Source organism: Equus przewalskii, chromosome 20 (genome assembly GCF_037783145.1).
Source record: "Equus przewalskii isolate Varuska chromosome 20, EquPr2, whole genome shotgun sequence".
Taxonomy (NCBI): domain Eukaryota; kingdom Metazoa; phylum Chordata; class Mammalia; order Perissodactyla; family Equidae; genus Equus; species Equus przewalskii.
In genome coordinates, this window is record NC_091850.1 from 27,012,047 (window position 1) to 27,028,091 (window position 16,045).

The following is a 16,045-nucleotide window of genomic DNA, read 5'->3' on the forward strand; positions in this document are numbered from 1 at the left end:
TCATCTGTCTCCCCACCACTCTGCCAGCTTCTTCAGGCCTGAGGCCTTGCTTTGTCCACCTCTGTGTTCCCAGCATTTCACCTGTCACCTTGTATTGAGGAGGCATTTAAAAGGGGCTTTTGAGTTGGAGTTAAGGTGCTTCTCTTGTACGTCTTGTGGAGTTAATTCACGGGCACTAAATGGCAATGCTGTAAAGAGGAACAGACTCTGCGTTCTCCTTCCTTTAGCACTGAAGCACCAAGGTGGGGTGGAAATCTTCGTGTCTGCTGCTTCTTGGAGCAAGGGGAGAGCAGTGGTTTCCTTCCAACCCAGAAGTAACACTAAGTAGGGAAGGGTTTTCAGAAGCTTCATGTGGACCTGGGATAGGCTAGTAAACTGTGGATCAAATCTGGGAAGAAGTTGTCATTGCTTGATTTTGAGGAACAAAATGAAAACCTTGATCACCCTTTTTCCCTTCAAGGTAATGTCGTGTTGTAATAATAAACTTTTCAGTACAGTAGAAGTGAAGTTGTTTGTTTAATTTTTGTTTACTCAGTTTTCACTCTGAATATTTGCTAATTTTGAAAATTTGTATTTTTTATAATAAAACATCTGTTTAAAATTATTAAATTTATTAAATATCTTTGGAAATTTCAAAGTAAGTTATGATAAATTTGGTATTTCTAAAATAGGTATCATAGTACTGTGTATGTGGGAAAGTTGACTGACTGTGTTTCTCCTGTAGATCAGTTTCGACCGGGTGTAAGATACCATTTTTTCCTGTATGGGTGCAGAAATCAAGGATATCAGTTGTTACGTTCTATAATTGGATATATAGAAGAATTGGGTAAGTTAAATGGGTAAGCTTTCTTAGAGTGTGAGGTAAGGAATTTATAAATCAACAACAATTGTTAAGATTAAATTTAAAAATAGATTGAATTGAGATGTTTAGTTCACGGAAGGAAAAATAATTTGCATGATAAATTTATTTATGATTACTTATTCTTACTCCATTTGTTTACTGTTTATGTTTCACAATTTTACTGTTGTCATTGAGAAAATTAAGTCTTAATTGGAATGTCAAAAATACTTAATTTGCGCTTGTACAAGTTTGAAAAACTATTAACTTATTGAGGACTATCAATAAAGAGGGGAAACAGAAATGAAGCCTATTTGAGTAGCCACTTGAAGATTTGGCATAGGCTCCTTCCCTAGATACATATTTTATCTAAAAGTTGAAAGTTCTACCTTTGCGTCTCTAGCTATTAGCATACAGGTTTCACAGCAAAAATGTTTGTGATAAATCGCTGAAAGTTTGATTTAATGAAAGAAAGTTCTAATTCCAAGTTTAGCTATTTTTGAGGCTAGAAATCTCATTAAACATTAACATCTTCCTCTGTGTTAGTGAACTCTCCTTCAGCTGTTGACTTTCTCCCTTTTACAGCTCCCATTGTTGCGCCAAATTTTACTGTTGAGGACACATCTGCAGATTCAATCTTGGTAAAATGGGAAGATATCCCCGTGGAGGAGCTCAGAGGCTTTTTAAGAGGATATTTGTTTTACTTTGAAAAAGGAGAGAGAGACACATCTAAGATGAGGAGTTTGGAATCAGGTTAGTAAATTACTAGAGTGAGAATAGTGTTTCTTAGAAGTTCCTCATTAACCACAAAAACAAAAAATGGCTGAGTGGTTTAATATTGGTCTCCAAAACTGTCTGGAAAACTGGGAGATGAAAATGCATGAGTATGAGAATTTTAAGATTTTAGTGTGTGATAAATGACATGTCTGGTCTTTCAGAAATCATTTATTCTGAAGCCTTTGATTATAAGCCTCATAGGATAGAAACCATCTCTTAACTAGTCTTGCATGATCCATAATAGCATCTTATGAAAGTTACTTTAAAAAAGGCTTCCTGTACTTATAATAATGGAGGAGAAAAACTCAGGAACTTAAAGAATGACTTTGGAGCCTCTGTTACCATCTGACGAAGAGCCATCCGCACAGTTAGCTACGGCCTTAATGAGCTGGGAAGCTTAATTGATTTGACTGGGGACGTGTGTATCCATTAGATCCTAAAAGGTACAGTCAGTCCTTGACAATCAGTAAGTGTGTGTCCAAAGACCTTAGAGAATTCTCAGATTTACAAATACAAAAATATTTATGCAGACTTCTGGCTTTTCCCTAAATTATATTTCTGTTGGGAGTCAGATGTTTCTTGTTCATAGCTGTATAACACAAGCATATCATCTTTTCAGCTTGAGAGCTTTCATTTCCCTTAATGACCTCTCCTTGGAAAGAAACCATTTTAATTATTTAATGCCTGTCTGACAAGTAGAGAGCAACAGTGCCGTGCGGAGATGCTGACTGGACGTTGGCTAAGTCACTTCCCCAGAGCAGCTGCATGAAAAGTGTGCCTCCTCCAGATCTCTAAGTTCTGCATTTCCTGAAGTTTCCCTCTGGTTGAGGGAAACCCTAAATATGAAACTCTACAGATACCTACAGTCTAGTGTAATTTTCCTCAAATTCTAAGAAATTTTACACTTGAACCAGTTAAAATTCTAGCATCTAAAACTTCCAGTTAGACATGGTGGATTGGTCACTACAATTAGAGTAAAAGAGAAAAAAAAAAAGTCCATAAAGCCACAGAAACCAAAGGAACTGGAGAGGCAAGAGTACACCAAAACAGAGGATTTGGACATTTGGGGCTGCTGGGGCGAATGGCCTAGAGAAGGGGAGGGTGGTGAAACCTAGATGGGCCGTTGGGCATCAGTGAGAAGTAATTTGATTCATCCTGCAGGGCCAGATGTTGGAGGCAAATGGTTCAGGTGGATCTGAGCTGAACAGTGGGGGTTGATTGAAAGTCTGTGTAAGGAGCAGTTAGGACCCCCAAGTCCTATACCAGCTTCATGCAGCTAATGTGAGTGCCTTCTCCTGTGCCTGAAGACAAGAGGTTTATTTTTTGGAGAAACTGAACCAAGGAGCCTTCAGACAGAGGAACACCATAGTCAATGGTGTGACCTTCCCTCTTCTGCCTCCCACCCGGCTAATAGAACATATTCAGCTAGGCCTATTTCACTGGACAAGAGATTAGAGGATCTTTCTTTGAAAAAAAGTAAATGGTTCCTGAGGAAAGACATAAAAGATGCTGATGTTTCAGGGATTGTCCCAGTGAAAAGACAGGAACTGACCTGGTCATTCCCCACCAGTGATAAATGAAACCCACCGACCAATGAACACCACCTATGTACACCGAGCTGCCACTGAGCCTGTTAGTGGCTCACTTTTAAATATGACTAGCAGCCAAAGGTAACCAGATGGTTAAGAAAGCTTCTAACATGAAAAACAGAAACCAGAAGAAATCAGAGGAAACAGATTCAATGTGGGGAAACAGAAACTTAAAATAAAACAAAACTGTCCTCAGATAGTTGAGATATTTATTAAAAAGACGTGATGCTGTAAAAAGGAACAATGACAGACACGTAAGAACTCCTCAAGACCTGTGCTGTCATGCTTTATAGGAGTTCTGTAAAGAGAGAAGAGTAAGATGGAGAGAAGGAAATTATCAAAGAAATAGCATAAAATAATTTCCCAGAACTGAAAGACCTGAGCATATAGAGTAAAAGGACCCATTCAGTACATAGTAAAATAAATAGAAAAAAGACCTCTGCCAAGATATGTCATCATCAATTTTCAGAGGACTTAATGTATAAATAAAAAGTCCCAGGGACATTTAGAGAAAAGCAGCTTATGTGTCAATGATCAGGAATAAGAATGGCATCAGACTTCTCAACAACATGCCAGATACTAGAAGATGTCACAGCTATGTCTTCAAAACACTGAGTGAAAATTATTTTCAGCCTAAAGTTCTTTACTCGGTCAATCCATCAACCAACATGAGAGTGGAATGAAGGCGTTTGTAGATATGCAAGGCCGCCACGTGCCCTTCTTCACCGTGAGGACATGGGGCAGGGAGTTCCAGCGTGGCAGCAGCCTGGAAGGCTTCCAGTCTAGAGCAGGTGCTCCAGGGAAGGGGGCCCCTGGAGGGAAGCGGGCCAGGGCTTGGGGGCAGGCAGTGCGCCTGGGATTGTGTTGTATTGGACCACGTGGAAAATTGTATTGGATATTCTTTGGAGGATGTGGGAAGAATTAGGAGTTGATCCATGAAGCAAATGAGGAAAAAAAGCAGTTATAACAACAGACAAACAAGAAAGGAAACATAATTCATCGTACCAAGTAATCCGTCTCAGCAGTAATCCATGTTTATATGATCACAATAATGTCAACACTGAATTTACCAAATGTTTGATGTTTCTGTATGAATGCTATGGATTGTGGGGGAGAAGGGGGCAGGGTGAGAGAGCTAAATCATCTACCTCATAGGAAGTGAGTAGATAGGATCTAAAATTTAAAAATCAAGCGTTATCAATCCAAGTGTATTTCAAAATACGGAAGTAAATACCCGAAGGGACTGATAACATGATTTTAAAGTGGTTGTGGGTGGTGGGAGAAGGTGCTGGCAGGGAACTGCTACTTTTTGTTATTAGCCATTTAGTTAATTTTTTAAGCTCTCCTCATGCATTGTTTTAGTTAAATTTTTAAAAATAATAGTTTAAACAATTCTTCACTCTTTCTTTTGAAATGGTTCAAAGGCTTCCTCACTAGTGGCTCGTTTGAGAGCTCAGATAACACTGCCCCTTTTCCTGAGTGGTTTGACGTAATCTCTGTGGATTTGTACTCTTGCTGCCTCAAGTCTCTCACTCGACTCCTAGGCAGGAGCAGCCCACGTGACAGTGTCCCCCACCCCGGTGAGGGTGGGTTGTGGTGGTTTTTCATGCTCTTAGTAACAGGAAGAGAAGTGAGTTTAATTGATTGCCTGCTGTATGGCAGGCATTATTCTAGCGAACGTGTGTGAAAACTTCGTAGAGCCCTGTGAGGTCAGGTTGTGATATTCTGTTTCAGAGTTAGACACACTCAGGTTCAGAGTGGTCAGAATAATAGGTCTAGATCACACAGCTACTAACTAGCAGAGGCAGAGCTTGAACATGGCCCTGGCAGGCTCCACGGGCCTTGGCCCTGGAGATGGCCAGCAGCTGGACTCACTTAAAAGGGATGTGGTGTGACAAGTGTGAGTAACCATGTGTTTAAAATGGTGTAGAGAGCAGTAATAACATCCTGCACTTTAAAAACAGGTCGTTCCGACGTAAAGGTTAAGAATATTACTGACATATCCCAGAAAACACTGAGAATTGCCGATCTTCAAGGTAAAACAAGTTACCATCTGGTCTTGCGAGCCTATACGGACGGTGGGATGGGCCCAGAGAAGAGTATGTTTGTGGTGACAAAGGAGAATTGTAAGTTAAATATTGCCTTTGAAAATATGCCAATATTTCCATGCTTAAATTCATAGTGTTTCTAGCAATTTTTGTTTATGTAGGGAACCCCCCTTTTCCAAAATTTCACATTTTGTTGCATTTTTATAGTGGCTAGAGGACAATGTTAAAAGACCGTGGGATGACTTCATATTAATTCTTGTCAGTTATTTGAAGCTATTTTGTAATGAGTACCTAAGAAATTAATGAATTAAGGATACATCTGAAGCCTACAGTTCTAAATTCATATTGAATTTATATAATGGTCAATCAGTTTAAAATTTTTTGCTATAATTATTCTAAATGTGATTTTTAACATATCCAGGAAAGAATGAAAGAAATATCTTAAAAAAAAGAACTATGTTAAGCACAACGCTTGTAAATCTGAGATGGAAAGTAGAGAAGAGTGGTGGCCTTGACTGTCAGCAGCCAAGAACTTTGATTTGATCACAGGCTTGTTCTCTACCCCTGAGTTGGAGTTTACGCACAGGCTGTAAGACCATGAGGGCATAGTTCTCAGTTGGGGGTGATTTTTGCCTCTAGGAGACACTTGGCAATACCTGGTGACATTTTTGGTTGGTATAACTGGGGGTGCCACTGGGATCTAGTGGTTAGAAGCCCAGGGATGTTGCTAAACTTCCTACAGTGCACACGCAGCCTTCTCCCCACCGAGACAGACAATGAAGAAGTATCTGGCCTAAAATGTCAGTAGTGCCAAGATTGAGAAACCGTGCCCTAAAGCGTTTAAGTATTGGTAGAACAATTGTTTAAATACTCGAGGGTTATATTTTAATAGTTTTTCAGTGTCCCTGGAACAGTTAGAGTTTTTTTCATCAAATAATCTACCAACCTAAATATCTTCTGATATGAATTTATTCTATATTTCATACTAAAAATGGTGATTTTCCTATTTGCAATATTCTCTTTTCAGCTGTGGGATTAATTATTGCCATTCTCATCCCAGTGGCAGTGGCCATCATTGTTGGGGTGGTAACAAGTATCCTTTGCTACCGGAAACGAGAATGGTAATGGTATCTGCATTTACTCGTACTGTTTTGTTCTTAAGCGCATGATTATTTAGTTTATGTGTTAACAATACCAGTGCTTCTTTTTGGTCGAAACTAGTTGGTAAAAAAATATTTGCTTTCATCAGAATTACTGTTAGATTAATATTAGGCAAAAACATGGCATATTACTTAAAGATTTTAAAATTAATAGAGTAAAAGTGTAAATTTTTCTCTACTGTATTTATTAATATTTTAAAGTAATAGCAGTTTTACTCAAAAAAATATTTGCAGGCATGAATATGGCAATAGCCAAATGCAAGATTAAATGTAATTTCATGATTATGGTTTCACTTGTCCTGGTGACATATTTAGAAAATCTCGTCATTTACTCATTTATTCAACAAATATGAATGACCCTTTCCAAGTGAAGGGGGACACAGGAACGAACGAAATAAGCATGGTCCTTATAGACTTATAGCGTAGTGGGGAAGATGGACGTTAAAACCAGAATCATCCAGTAATGCATGCCTGCCAAGTGAGGGTGGGTCCCAGGAGGGCACCATGAGGAGAAGAGCAGGGAACCATGTCACCGGAGGTGGTCAGCCAAGGCATCCCTGGGACAGTTCCATTTGAACAGAGTCCCAAAGGGTAAGGAGAGGGGGGAGGATGTTCAGGCAGAGAGAATAGCTTCCGTGAGGGTCCAGAAATTGGAAAGAGCTCAATCTTCTGGAGAAAGTGAGAAGAACTGGGTGTCTGGGTGAAGTGAGAGAGTGGGTGGCAGGTGAGGTGAGGTGAGCCAGGGGCTCAGCGGGAGAGAGCACCTCGCGATCAACGGGCAGGATCTGTCCTGGCCGTGGGGCAAAGGCCTGTGTTCATGCATAGACAGTCCTCACTGGCCTTAAAAATGCCGTCGTTTATGAAAAAGACCAGAATGTGCTCTAGCAAGCTTGGCTTATAACTATAAATAGTAGTAGAACCTTAGAATAGCCTGTTTTGGTAACCGTATTCTCATTATCAAAAATCATGTTTTACAAATGATTTGAGTACCAAAAAAAAGGTAAAATGAGAGAGTTCAGAAATTAGAGCATTTCAGACTTACATTAAAAAATTTATTTTTCCTGCAAGAATTTCAAATAATGAAGTTCTTTTTAACAGCTGTAAATATGATATGACACTGAGCAAATCAAGATAAATAGCCTTTTTTCCTAATAGTCCAGAGCCTGTGGGAGCAGTAGAGAACTGCGTAGTGCTCATGTTCCCTAGGTAATCGATCATGCTTAGTCCCCTTTGCAGTATGAATATTTTGGTTATACAAGCAATGCCTGTATTTTACTTTTGATTTGAGAGCACAATCACCATTTTAATTCTTTGCTTTCCATTTTCATAAGATAGACGAGATCTTGTAATTCTAGAAATAGAGGTACTGTTTATAGTTTTCAAATTGGACCCTCTCGATGCATTGTATAGAAAGTTCTAGTGAATGTTCACACTAAAAATGATCTTCCATTTTTCTCAGATGTTCATTAAAATATTCATACATGTCCAAATAAGCCTGATGATTTAACTTATTTATCTAATTGATAATCTTATAATTACTAAGTTTACTTAATCATTCTTTATTTAAAGGATTAAAGAAACCTTCTACCCCGATATTCCAAATCCAGAAAATTGTAAAGCGTTACAGTTTCAAAAGAGTGTTTGTCAGGTAATCCTTTATTTTTTTATATTTATCTTTGAAGTACTGCCTTCCTTTTTTTTTGTGAAAAGTGTTTAGCATGCAAATGTCATCCTAAGTAAAATGTATTGGGAAAATAGCAATGCTTTAACATCTGCTGAATTTCTAAAATTATTAATTTTAAATTGTACCATGCTCTTTTTTCCAGTACTATTAATAGCAAGGAAAATACCCAATATATAGGGGGGAAAAACATAACTTTGCTCTAATGTGCACTACAGAATGGTACAAATTTTTACCAGTATATATATATAAAGTATATATAAATATATAAAGTAATGTATAAAGTAATGCCCCTTTTTGTAGGAAGGGCATTGCAGCAGCTTTTAGTGCTATACTTAATCATTATTTTAAAATTTATTTCTAGGGAAACAGTACTCTTAAAACGTTGGAAATGAATCCTTGTACCCCAAATAGTGTCGAGGTTCTGGAAACTCGGTCAATAGTCCCTAAAATAGAAGATACAGAGATAATTTCTCCAGTAGCTGAGCATCTGGAAGACAGCTCTGATGCAGAACCTGAAAACCACGTGGTCGTGTCCTATTGCCCACCAGTCATTGAGGAGGAAATAGCAAACCCAGGATTGGATGAAGGTGGGGGCACCTCACAAGTCATTTACATTGACATCCAGTCCATGTATCAGCCTCAAGCAAAACCAGAGGAAGAACAAGAAAATGACGCTGTAGGGGGGGCCGGCTATAAGCCACAAATGCACCTCCCTGTTACTTCTACTGTAGAAGATCTAGCTGCAGATGACGACCTGGAGAAAACTGCAGGTTACAGACCTCAGGCAAATGTAAATACCTGGAACTTAGTATCTCCAGACTCTCCCAGATCCACAGACAGCAACAGTGAAATTGTCTCCTTTGGAAGTCCATGCTCCATTAACTCCCGACAGTTTTTGATTCCTCCTAAAGATGAAGACTCTCCCAAATCTAATGGAGGAGGGTGGTCCTTTACAAACTTTTTTCAGAACAAACCAAATGATTAACCATGTCACCCTGTCACTTCAGTCTGCCATCTCAATAAGCTCTAGTTGCTAGTGTTGCCGCGTCAGCACTGGGTGTCTGGAGGGATCCTGTGAAGTATTGTTGGGGGTTGGACTTCACTACGTGCAAGTTACGCTGAAAGTGTTAATGTGCTTTTAATGTAGTCTAAGAGCCAAAGTGTAGTCACTCAGAAATTCCAGCCACACAACTCAAGACTCGGAGCTATTTGTGATTCGAGCCAAAAAATTTCTCACGTGCTCTACCTTCAAGAAGTGTTTCAAGGCTAATACTGTCTAGTCCATACATGCAAAACAAATCCCACAGCAACCGTATTCTGTTAGCCTGTGGTTTATGGTTTTCTCATATGTATACTTTCTGGAATTGCAAGCAGATTTTCAGGCAAGGGAGACAAATGTCAAAGTAACAGCTGATGTGTATTTGCCTGACATTCGCTCCATCCTAGATGAAAACCAAGCACAGATTTCAAAACTTCACATTATTCTCTATCTACAGCATTTACAAAAATTAATATAATTTTTAATGTAGCGACTTCTATTTAGTGTTTTGTTTTGTAAAGTGTGCTGTTCCTGTGCCTACTGTATAACGGTTATCAAACAGTTTTCTCAGGGGTACAAACTCGGAAAACAAGCGTGACACTGACCACCCACATCAGAACCGTGCTTTCTTGCTTTGGTAGGTGTTTCAAACCGTTCCATTATTTTTTAGCTCTTATGCTAGTTTCCCTTATCGCAGTTGGTTGCCCTAATATTTAAAACTTAAATTTCTAAGACTACAGATCTAAGATTTTTTGGAAATCCAGGGATTTTTTTGGTGACACAGTGTCAGTTTTATAAATATATGAGCAAATTCAATATTATTCATAAACATATAATTCCAGTGATTTACTATTTGAGATGACTACTAAGCAATATCTAGTGGCATTAGCTATCCATATAGTTCTGCTTGGCTCCAGTTTCTCCTGAGAAAACTGTGCCATTGAGCCTGGTCGCCCAGCCAGTGTTGATCTTTGACGCTTTGTAGCAGATGTTCCTCTTGATGATGCTCTTAGCACTTCCTCCCTCTTAAATGATCATTTGTCCAGACTATTTGATCCAGTCCTCAAATCTTTAAATATAAAACTAAAAAGATAATACTTCTTACAGGAACAGTTACTCAAGGGCTATTTTATATCAAATGTCATGAAGTCGAGCCGACTCCATGGGGATACCTGTGTTGGAGGTCCAGCAGTCTCTTTGTGAGCTGTCTAGAGTCATGTGTCCTCAGGCATCCTCTTCCCACCCTTGGTTTTCATAAGTGATGTCTAGAATGAATGTTCTCAGAAAAGCAAAATGATAAACTAGAAAGTGTATCTTATATTTTCCCTGCCCTCAGGTTGTCTATGTATCTTGTCTTTTGATAGTTAAGGCAAAACTACTTAAACTTGACATATGTGAATAAGTCAAGATATGCCTGTTTTTTATCATATGAGGTTCTGTAATGTATTTGCACATAATGGATCAGTTGTTTTTTTTCTAGCTCATGATGTATCTTTACAAAAACCCTGTTGTGGGAAAAAGCCACAGGGTGACAAGGGACAAAATCTGTTTAGGTACTCCGTTTATGAATCCTGATTTTAATTGCTAGAATTCAGCTAAATTCCTGAGCTTCGTGATCTATGGACATGTGGAATGAAATGGAATTAATTATGTACACACATGGTATATAAAGCTATCTAATAGCTCATAGAGATTTTCAGCAATGGAAAGTGAATCAGACCAGAGCCATCCCTAACGGAGCTTGCTCTGTCTTCTTATTTCTCCTTTTCAGCTCCTTCCCTTAGCTTCCACCACAGACACTCAGATCTGGGGATGCCTACTCTCCCTGCCGAAGCTTGTCATTACCATGCGCCTCTTGCCCCCAACTCGTGCCTCATTCCCTATTGAAACCTGTGAATCCCGTACTTCATCTCTTTAGGCTAGGTGTTGGCTGAAGTGAAAGTTGATTGGTCTAAACTACACTAGCCCAAGATAATGGGAAAAGGCCAGAAGACATTGTTTGAATTCTGTCATCAGTATCAGCATTGCAACTGTGACCATCTGGATCCAGTGCCCTTTCTAACTCCTATAATGACTCATTTGTTTAGCTATTGGTGAATATTGCTGGGGCTCTTGAGTCATTTCGCCCTGTCCAAGACTTCAGTGCTTTTCCTGTGTCAAAGGGTTCAGAGTGCCGCTCACCTCTCCCCTGCTCTGGAGTTCCATACACAGTGATCATTAGGTTAATGAGAAGCAGAGTAAAGCTCTGTTAGTCTGGGCAGGGTCCTTATAACTTGCTATATGCCTAGAAGAATGTGGTTTAGGTCTGAGGCCAAAGCGAGTTCCTGTCTTTCCCCATTGAATTGAAGACAGCCAGACCCACTGTATAGATTGGAAGTTATTACCTGGGCAGGTGGGCACAGCCTTAACACAGGGAGAGAGGAGAGAGGAGTGGAGATAGAATACACCCTTTCTCATATATCTGGTGGTTTGTGGCACTGGAAACACTATAATGTGTGCTGTTTGTCAATGCCGGGACCATGCGTAAGTGTGAAAGGCCCTCTGATAGTGGTCATGCTCTGTCCAGTCATGGTAGCTCCTCTCCCTGGGGGAGGGGTAACTAGAGGCTAGATGTGTCCCCTCCAGCCCTTCCTGACTGGGAAAATAATTGGGAAATCCCTCCTTCCTCACTAAAGCCCTATCATTGGTTAGAAAACTCTGAATGTCTGAACTAGAATTAGGTTCCATTATGTTGAATAGTACTGCATAGAGGACACATTTTCACCTCTCTTATAACCTAGTTCACTTATAAGCCAATTTTAAATCAAGGTTCCTTTGTGAGGAATGGAGATTCTGGTGGTCATTATGACTACATTTCTCTTGTGAATGTCCCTCTTAAATAATATTTAATATAAAAATATTCTTAGAAGACCTCACTAGGCTTTTGACATTAGATAGACCTTGTATATTATGTATTGCATGGATTAGGACCCATATACAATTGAAATCCTCAGTGTGTTCAACCTGTAGAGGCCTGGATTTGAGATGGTGGCCCTGAGTATCTGGTAGTTGTCATGTGTTTGTGTGCTTAGGGAATAGAAGTGCTGCTTTCCTGTAGCTTAGACCCAGGAGCGGCCGTTCATGAAAGGTATAAGGGCGGAAGTGTCAGCCTCATTTTCCATACCAGCATTACTTTCACAGCTCATGGATCTGAAGGATTGCATTTAGAACATCTGGTCCTATTGCATTCTCAGAAACTGTGGTAAAAGTCACATTCTTAAAACTTCGTGCAGCTTGTGTTCTTGTTGGAAATTAGTCCTGTCATTTCTTAATTGTCTTCATACCGTCCATATTTAAAGAACATTACCGTCCTCTCTGTATTTAAATAATTAGATGTAGTTCAGTGAAGAAGACTAAGGAATTTGAAATCAATTTTATGGTATTTTGAAATTGAAATACTCCCTAACATGTCAATATTCAGAAAATGTTATCTCAAATTTTTCTACTACTCAGGTGCATAATCTGATAAAACTTTTTGTTTGTTTACTTTAATGTAATTTTTGCTGTTTTCTGTTTTGAACCTCATTACAATTTGTATGTCTTTTATAAAAATTTTTTTCTTATTTGGAAAGCATAAACTTGGACATCTCAAAAGTAAAATGTGGAATCATTGGCTGATTACAGAGAGCAGGCGCCTAGGGGAAGTTCAGTGAGTAGTCTTTTCTTGACTGAGTTCCATCCTAGAGTGTGCAGATTCAATAGAGTTCTCCTAGGAGGTGGACTATATCAAGATCTAGCTTGTGTAGATCTGAGACTATTGCCTCGAAGATTCAAATCTGCTCTAGCAGTGGCTCCACAGTTTGAGTGAAAACTTGGGGGAGAGACATGCAAAAGCATTACTAGATACCATCTTTCTTCCTAATTTTATGTGTTCATAGTTTCCTTATAGTTGATGGGTATACAACTTGGGACGTGTTTCTACCAACCAGCAGGCGTTCTAGCAAACCAACAATACATTGATGTGTGAGCTGAACTGATTAAGCCCTCATTCTCTTGATAAACTATTTCTTCAGAGCATTTATTTGAAACTCGTATTTCCTGCTGAAACAACGTTTCATGGTGCCATGCCCTTATATCCAGAAGAAAATTTTTCACAGAAGAAAATGATTTGAGGCCAAACACAACTGGAAATGCATCTTTTAGACATGACCTTAGAATATCGTTGGAAATTATTTGGTTTGAATTTGGTCTATTTATATCTTCATGGATTATGTAGCAGGGCTATTAATAATGTTTAAACCTCTTATTTCACTAGAGTGGTGAGACTTTTTATTCCTTTTCAATTAGTGTTTTTGTCTTAACTATTATATGATCATATTCATGCTAATTATAATACAGATGAACTGTTTTTAATGCCAGTATGAAGGATTAAGAACAACATTCAATTAATTGATATGTCAGGCTTTATCGTGCGTGGTAAAATTTCAGGGGATGTGATTTGATCTAGAATCTATCCAAATCCTTATGAGGTTTAGTTGTGACAGGATTCTATTATTTTTAACCACGAGTAGTGTTTGTTTCTCCCTATGTTAAGAATGTTAATATTTTGGATTTTAAGTGTCCAGGTTATAAGCAGGATTTACCTATGCAAGATAAATTCTAACTGTGCAACATTTTTATGAAAATTAAAAGTATTGTTTTAAGAGGGAGACCCTCTGAATGTTTCTATATGCAAGTGCCTAGCTGAAGAACCATAGAAACAATAAACTTAAAAGCTCTTAAATAAGTAAACTATAACTGATTGAATATTAACCAAATATAAAGCAGGAATAACTTACATTACTTTTTGGTTGCTATAACTAATACCCTAAAAACTAAGAGTTGTGAATAGGGGAAAAAAACGAATGTTTAATTGACATGGAAATTGATTTTTATTACATTTGCATCTATTTTCTAAGATTGCCAATTAGAATTAAAAAAAAAACTAACATAGACCTTATGGCACTTAAGCCCCAAATACTTTGTACAATTGATTGAATGGCTCACTTAAATGTATTGAATTTCCTTTTACTCTTAAAATGTACTTCCTTTTAGAATTACCCCATTTTAAATGGGTAACTTTCAGATTCTGAACTTAGTATTTTTCCCAAGCGTTCCAGGGTTGCATTATAAAAGATCAAAAGATTTCCAGGTAGTAATACAATTTTCTTTAAAACATGGACACTTTAACTGTTAGGTTTAACATTAATGTTAGTATTTTTACAATAAATCACAGAAAACAATAATGGTTTGCATTAAAAACTTTTTCAAATATTTTATCCTCAGTTTGATTGCAAACACTTTCCTCCATTATTTGTGATATATCCTTCTGTTTAATTTTTTCCTTCTAGCATAATGTTTAGGAAAAATATGAATGCATTATAATTGAAGGCAACACACAAAAAGAAACCCTATTCAGTTCATTGTTGTAGAAGGATAGCTATTATATGATACCCTGGAGTTTGTTTTATCCTATTATTTTTTCAAAGAGGAGCATGGCTTTTTCTTAAATACATTTCAATTCAGAATTGCTTGAAAAAGATTGGCCTGGATAGAAAGACATCCTGTATTTGGGATGGTACCACCTTAAAGGTATGACTAAAGCTAAAATCATTTTAAAATACTCAACTTTCCTAGTTGGAATGTGTTACCTTTTCTTCTCTTTCATTTTCTGGCCATAAGTTAGAGGTCCTTAGAATGTTAGGAAGTTACCATTTTTTACTTTCAAAATTGCATTATAGTGAATTACTGTTTACAAAATACACATACTGTGAACAGATTTAAGTTTTTGTCTTTTATAAGGTTGTTTGTAGAATGAGTGTTTTTTTAAAAGGGAATGTTATATGTTAAATATTTTCAGTTTTTTATAAATACTAGTAACTGTTTACTAATTTTTGTTTGGTCAGGTGTGTGCAAATATAGCCGAAAGATAGGGAGAAACTGCAGATCCGAAACTGTTCCCTTTTTCATTTCTTGAAATGTTACCACTACAGACTTTTTTTTTTAACCTGAATGATCAGTTGTGATGTTCTCTACCTAAAATCATGCTTAGTCATATAAGGAAACCTTTAAATGTACATGTACAGGAAGTGAACTGTAGATTGCAGTATATTTGTGTGATTCAGTCTCGTTCACAGAATTCTGAGTTTAATATGGAATAAAACAGCTCCACTTACAGAGATGACAACTGAAGTTTTTTCTGCCTTAGGAAAATTTGGAGATTATGTTGCTGTTAGAGTGGAAAATTTGGACATTTTATATCGTCGTATAATTTCAGAATTTAGTTTCCATATCTTTTGGAAAACATGGTTATAGCAAGAACATAGAATAGAGGTAACCTGTTACTAAGACACCTAAAATGTAAAACTAGTATGCTTGGCTGTTAACTTTAAAGATGTTACTTACGTTTGTTTTTAAAACATGCATGTATTTAACAATTTTATCATAGTATTGTCATGGAAAAAAATAAATATATTTTCTTACAACTTACACTGACACATTTGGGCATTGTTTGTTTTTTCTTCTTGTTTTAAGCACTTAGGAAAAGTGGCTTCTGCTTCGTTGTTCGTACTTCTGGTTCTATCCCATAAGAATTAGAGCGGTTATAAAGCAGTCACATAGCGCTGTAACTAAATTTTAAATATTTTAACACTTTGCTATGCCATTGATAGAACCTTCCGTATGTTCCATTAAATCTGTATTTACCAGAGAAGTTAGCATAAAAATAACCAAATAGTGGGAATCCAACATTATAAAATAAATACTGGTCCTTAAAGTATGATTTTTAATTTATTTCCTCTGAAGATAATCTAAACATTTCTGGAGATTCTAAGAATATATCAAAATTTTCTTTCAAATTATTGAATTTGGAAATACAGTCATTGATTCAGCA

The 16,045-nt window shown here is 37.6% G+C and overlaps 1 protein-coding gene across 2 annotated transcripts in view; it reads left to right on the forward strand.

Moving 5' to 3' along the window:
- The window catches only part of LIFR (LIF receptor subunit alpha), a 74,983-nt gene extending 59,341 nt beyond the window's left edge, over positions 1-15,642 (forward strand). For both annotated transcript variants that reach the window (XM_070586965.1, XM_070586964.1), the window contains exons 15-20: positions 725-826; positions 1,424-1,591; positions 5,169-5,330; positions 6,280-6,373; positions 7,982-8,060; positions 8,458-15,642. In XM_070586965.1, coding sequence (XP_070443066.1) covers positions 725-826; positions 1,424-1,591; positions 5,169-5,330; positions 6,280-6,373; positions 7,982-8,060; positions 8,458-9,081 — 1,229 coding nt within the window. In that variant the 3' untranslated portion in view covers positions 9,082-15,642. The remainder of the gene's footprint in view (positions 1-724; positions 827-1,423; positions 1,592-5,168; positions 5,331-6,279; positions 6,374-7,981; positions 8,061-8,457) is intronic.
- The last annotated feature ends 403 nt before the right edge of the window (positions 15,643-16,045 follow it).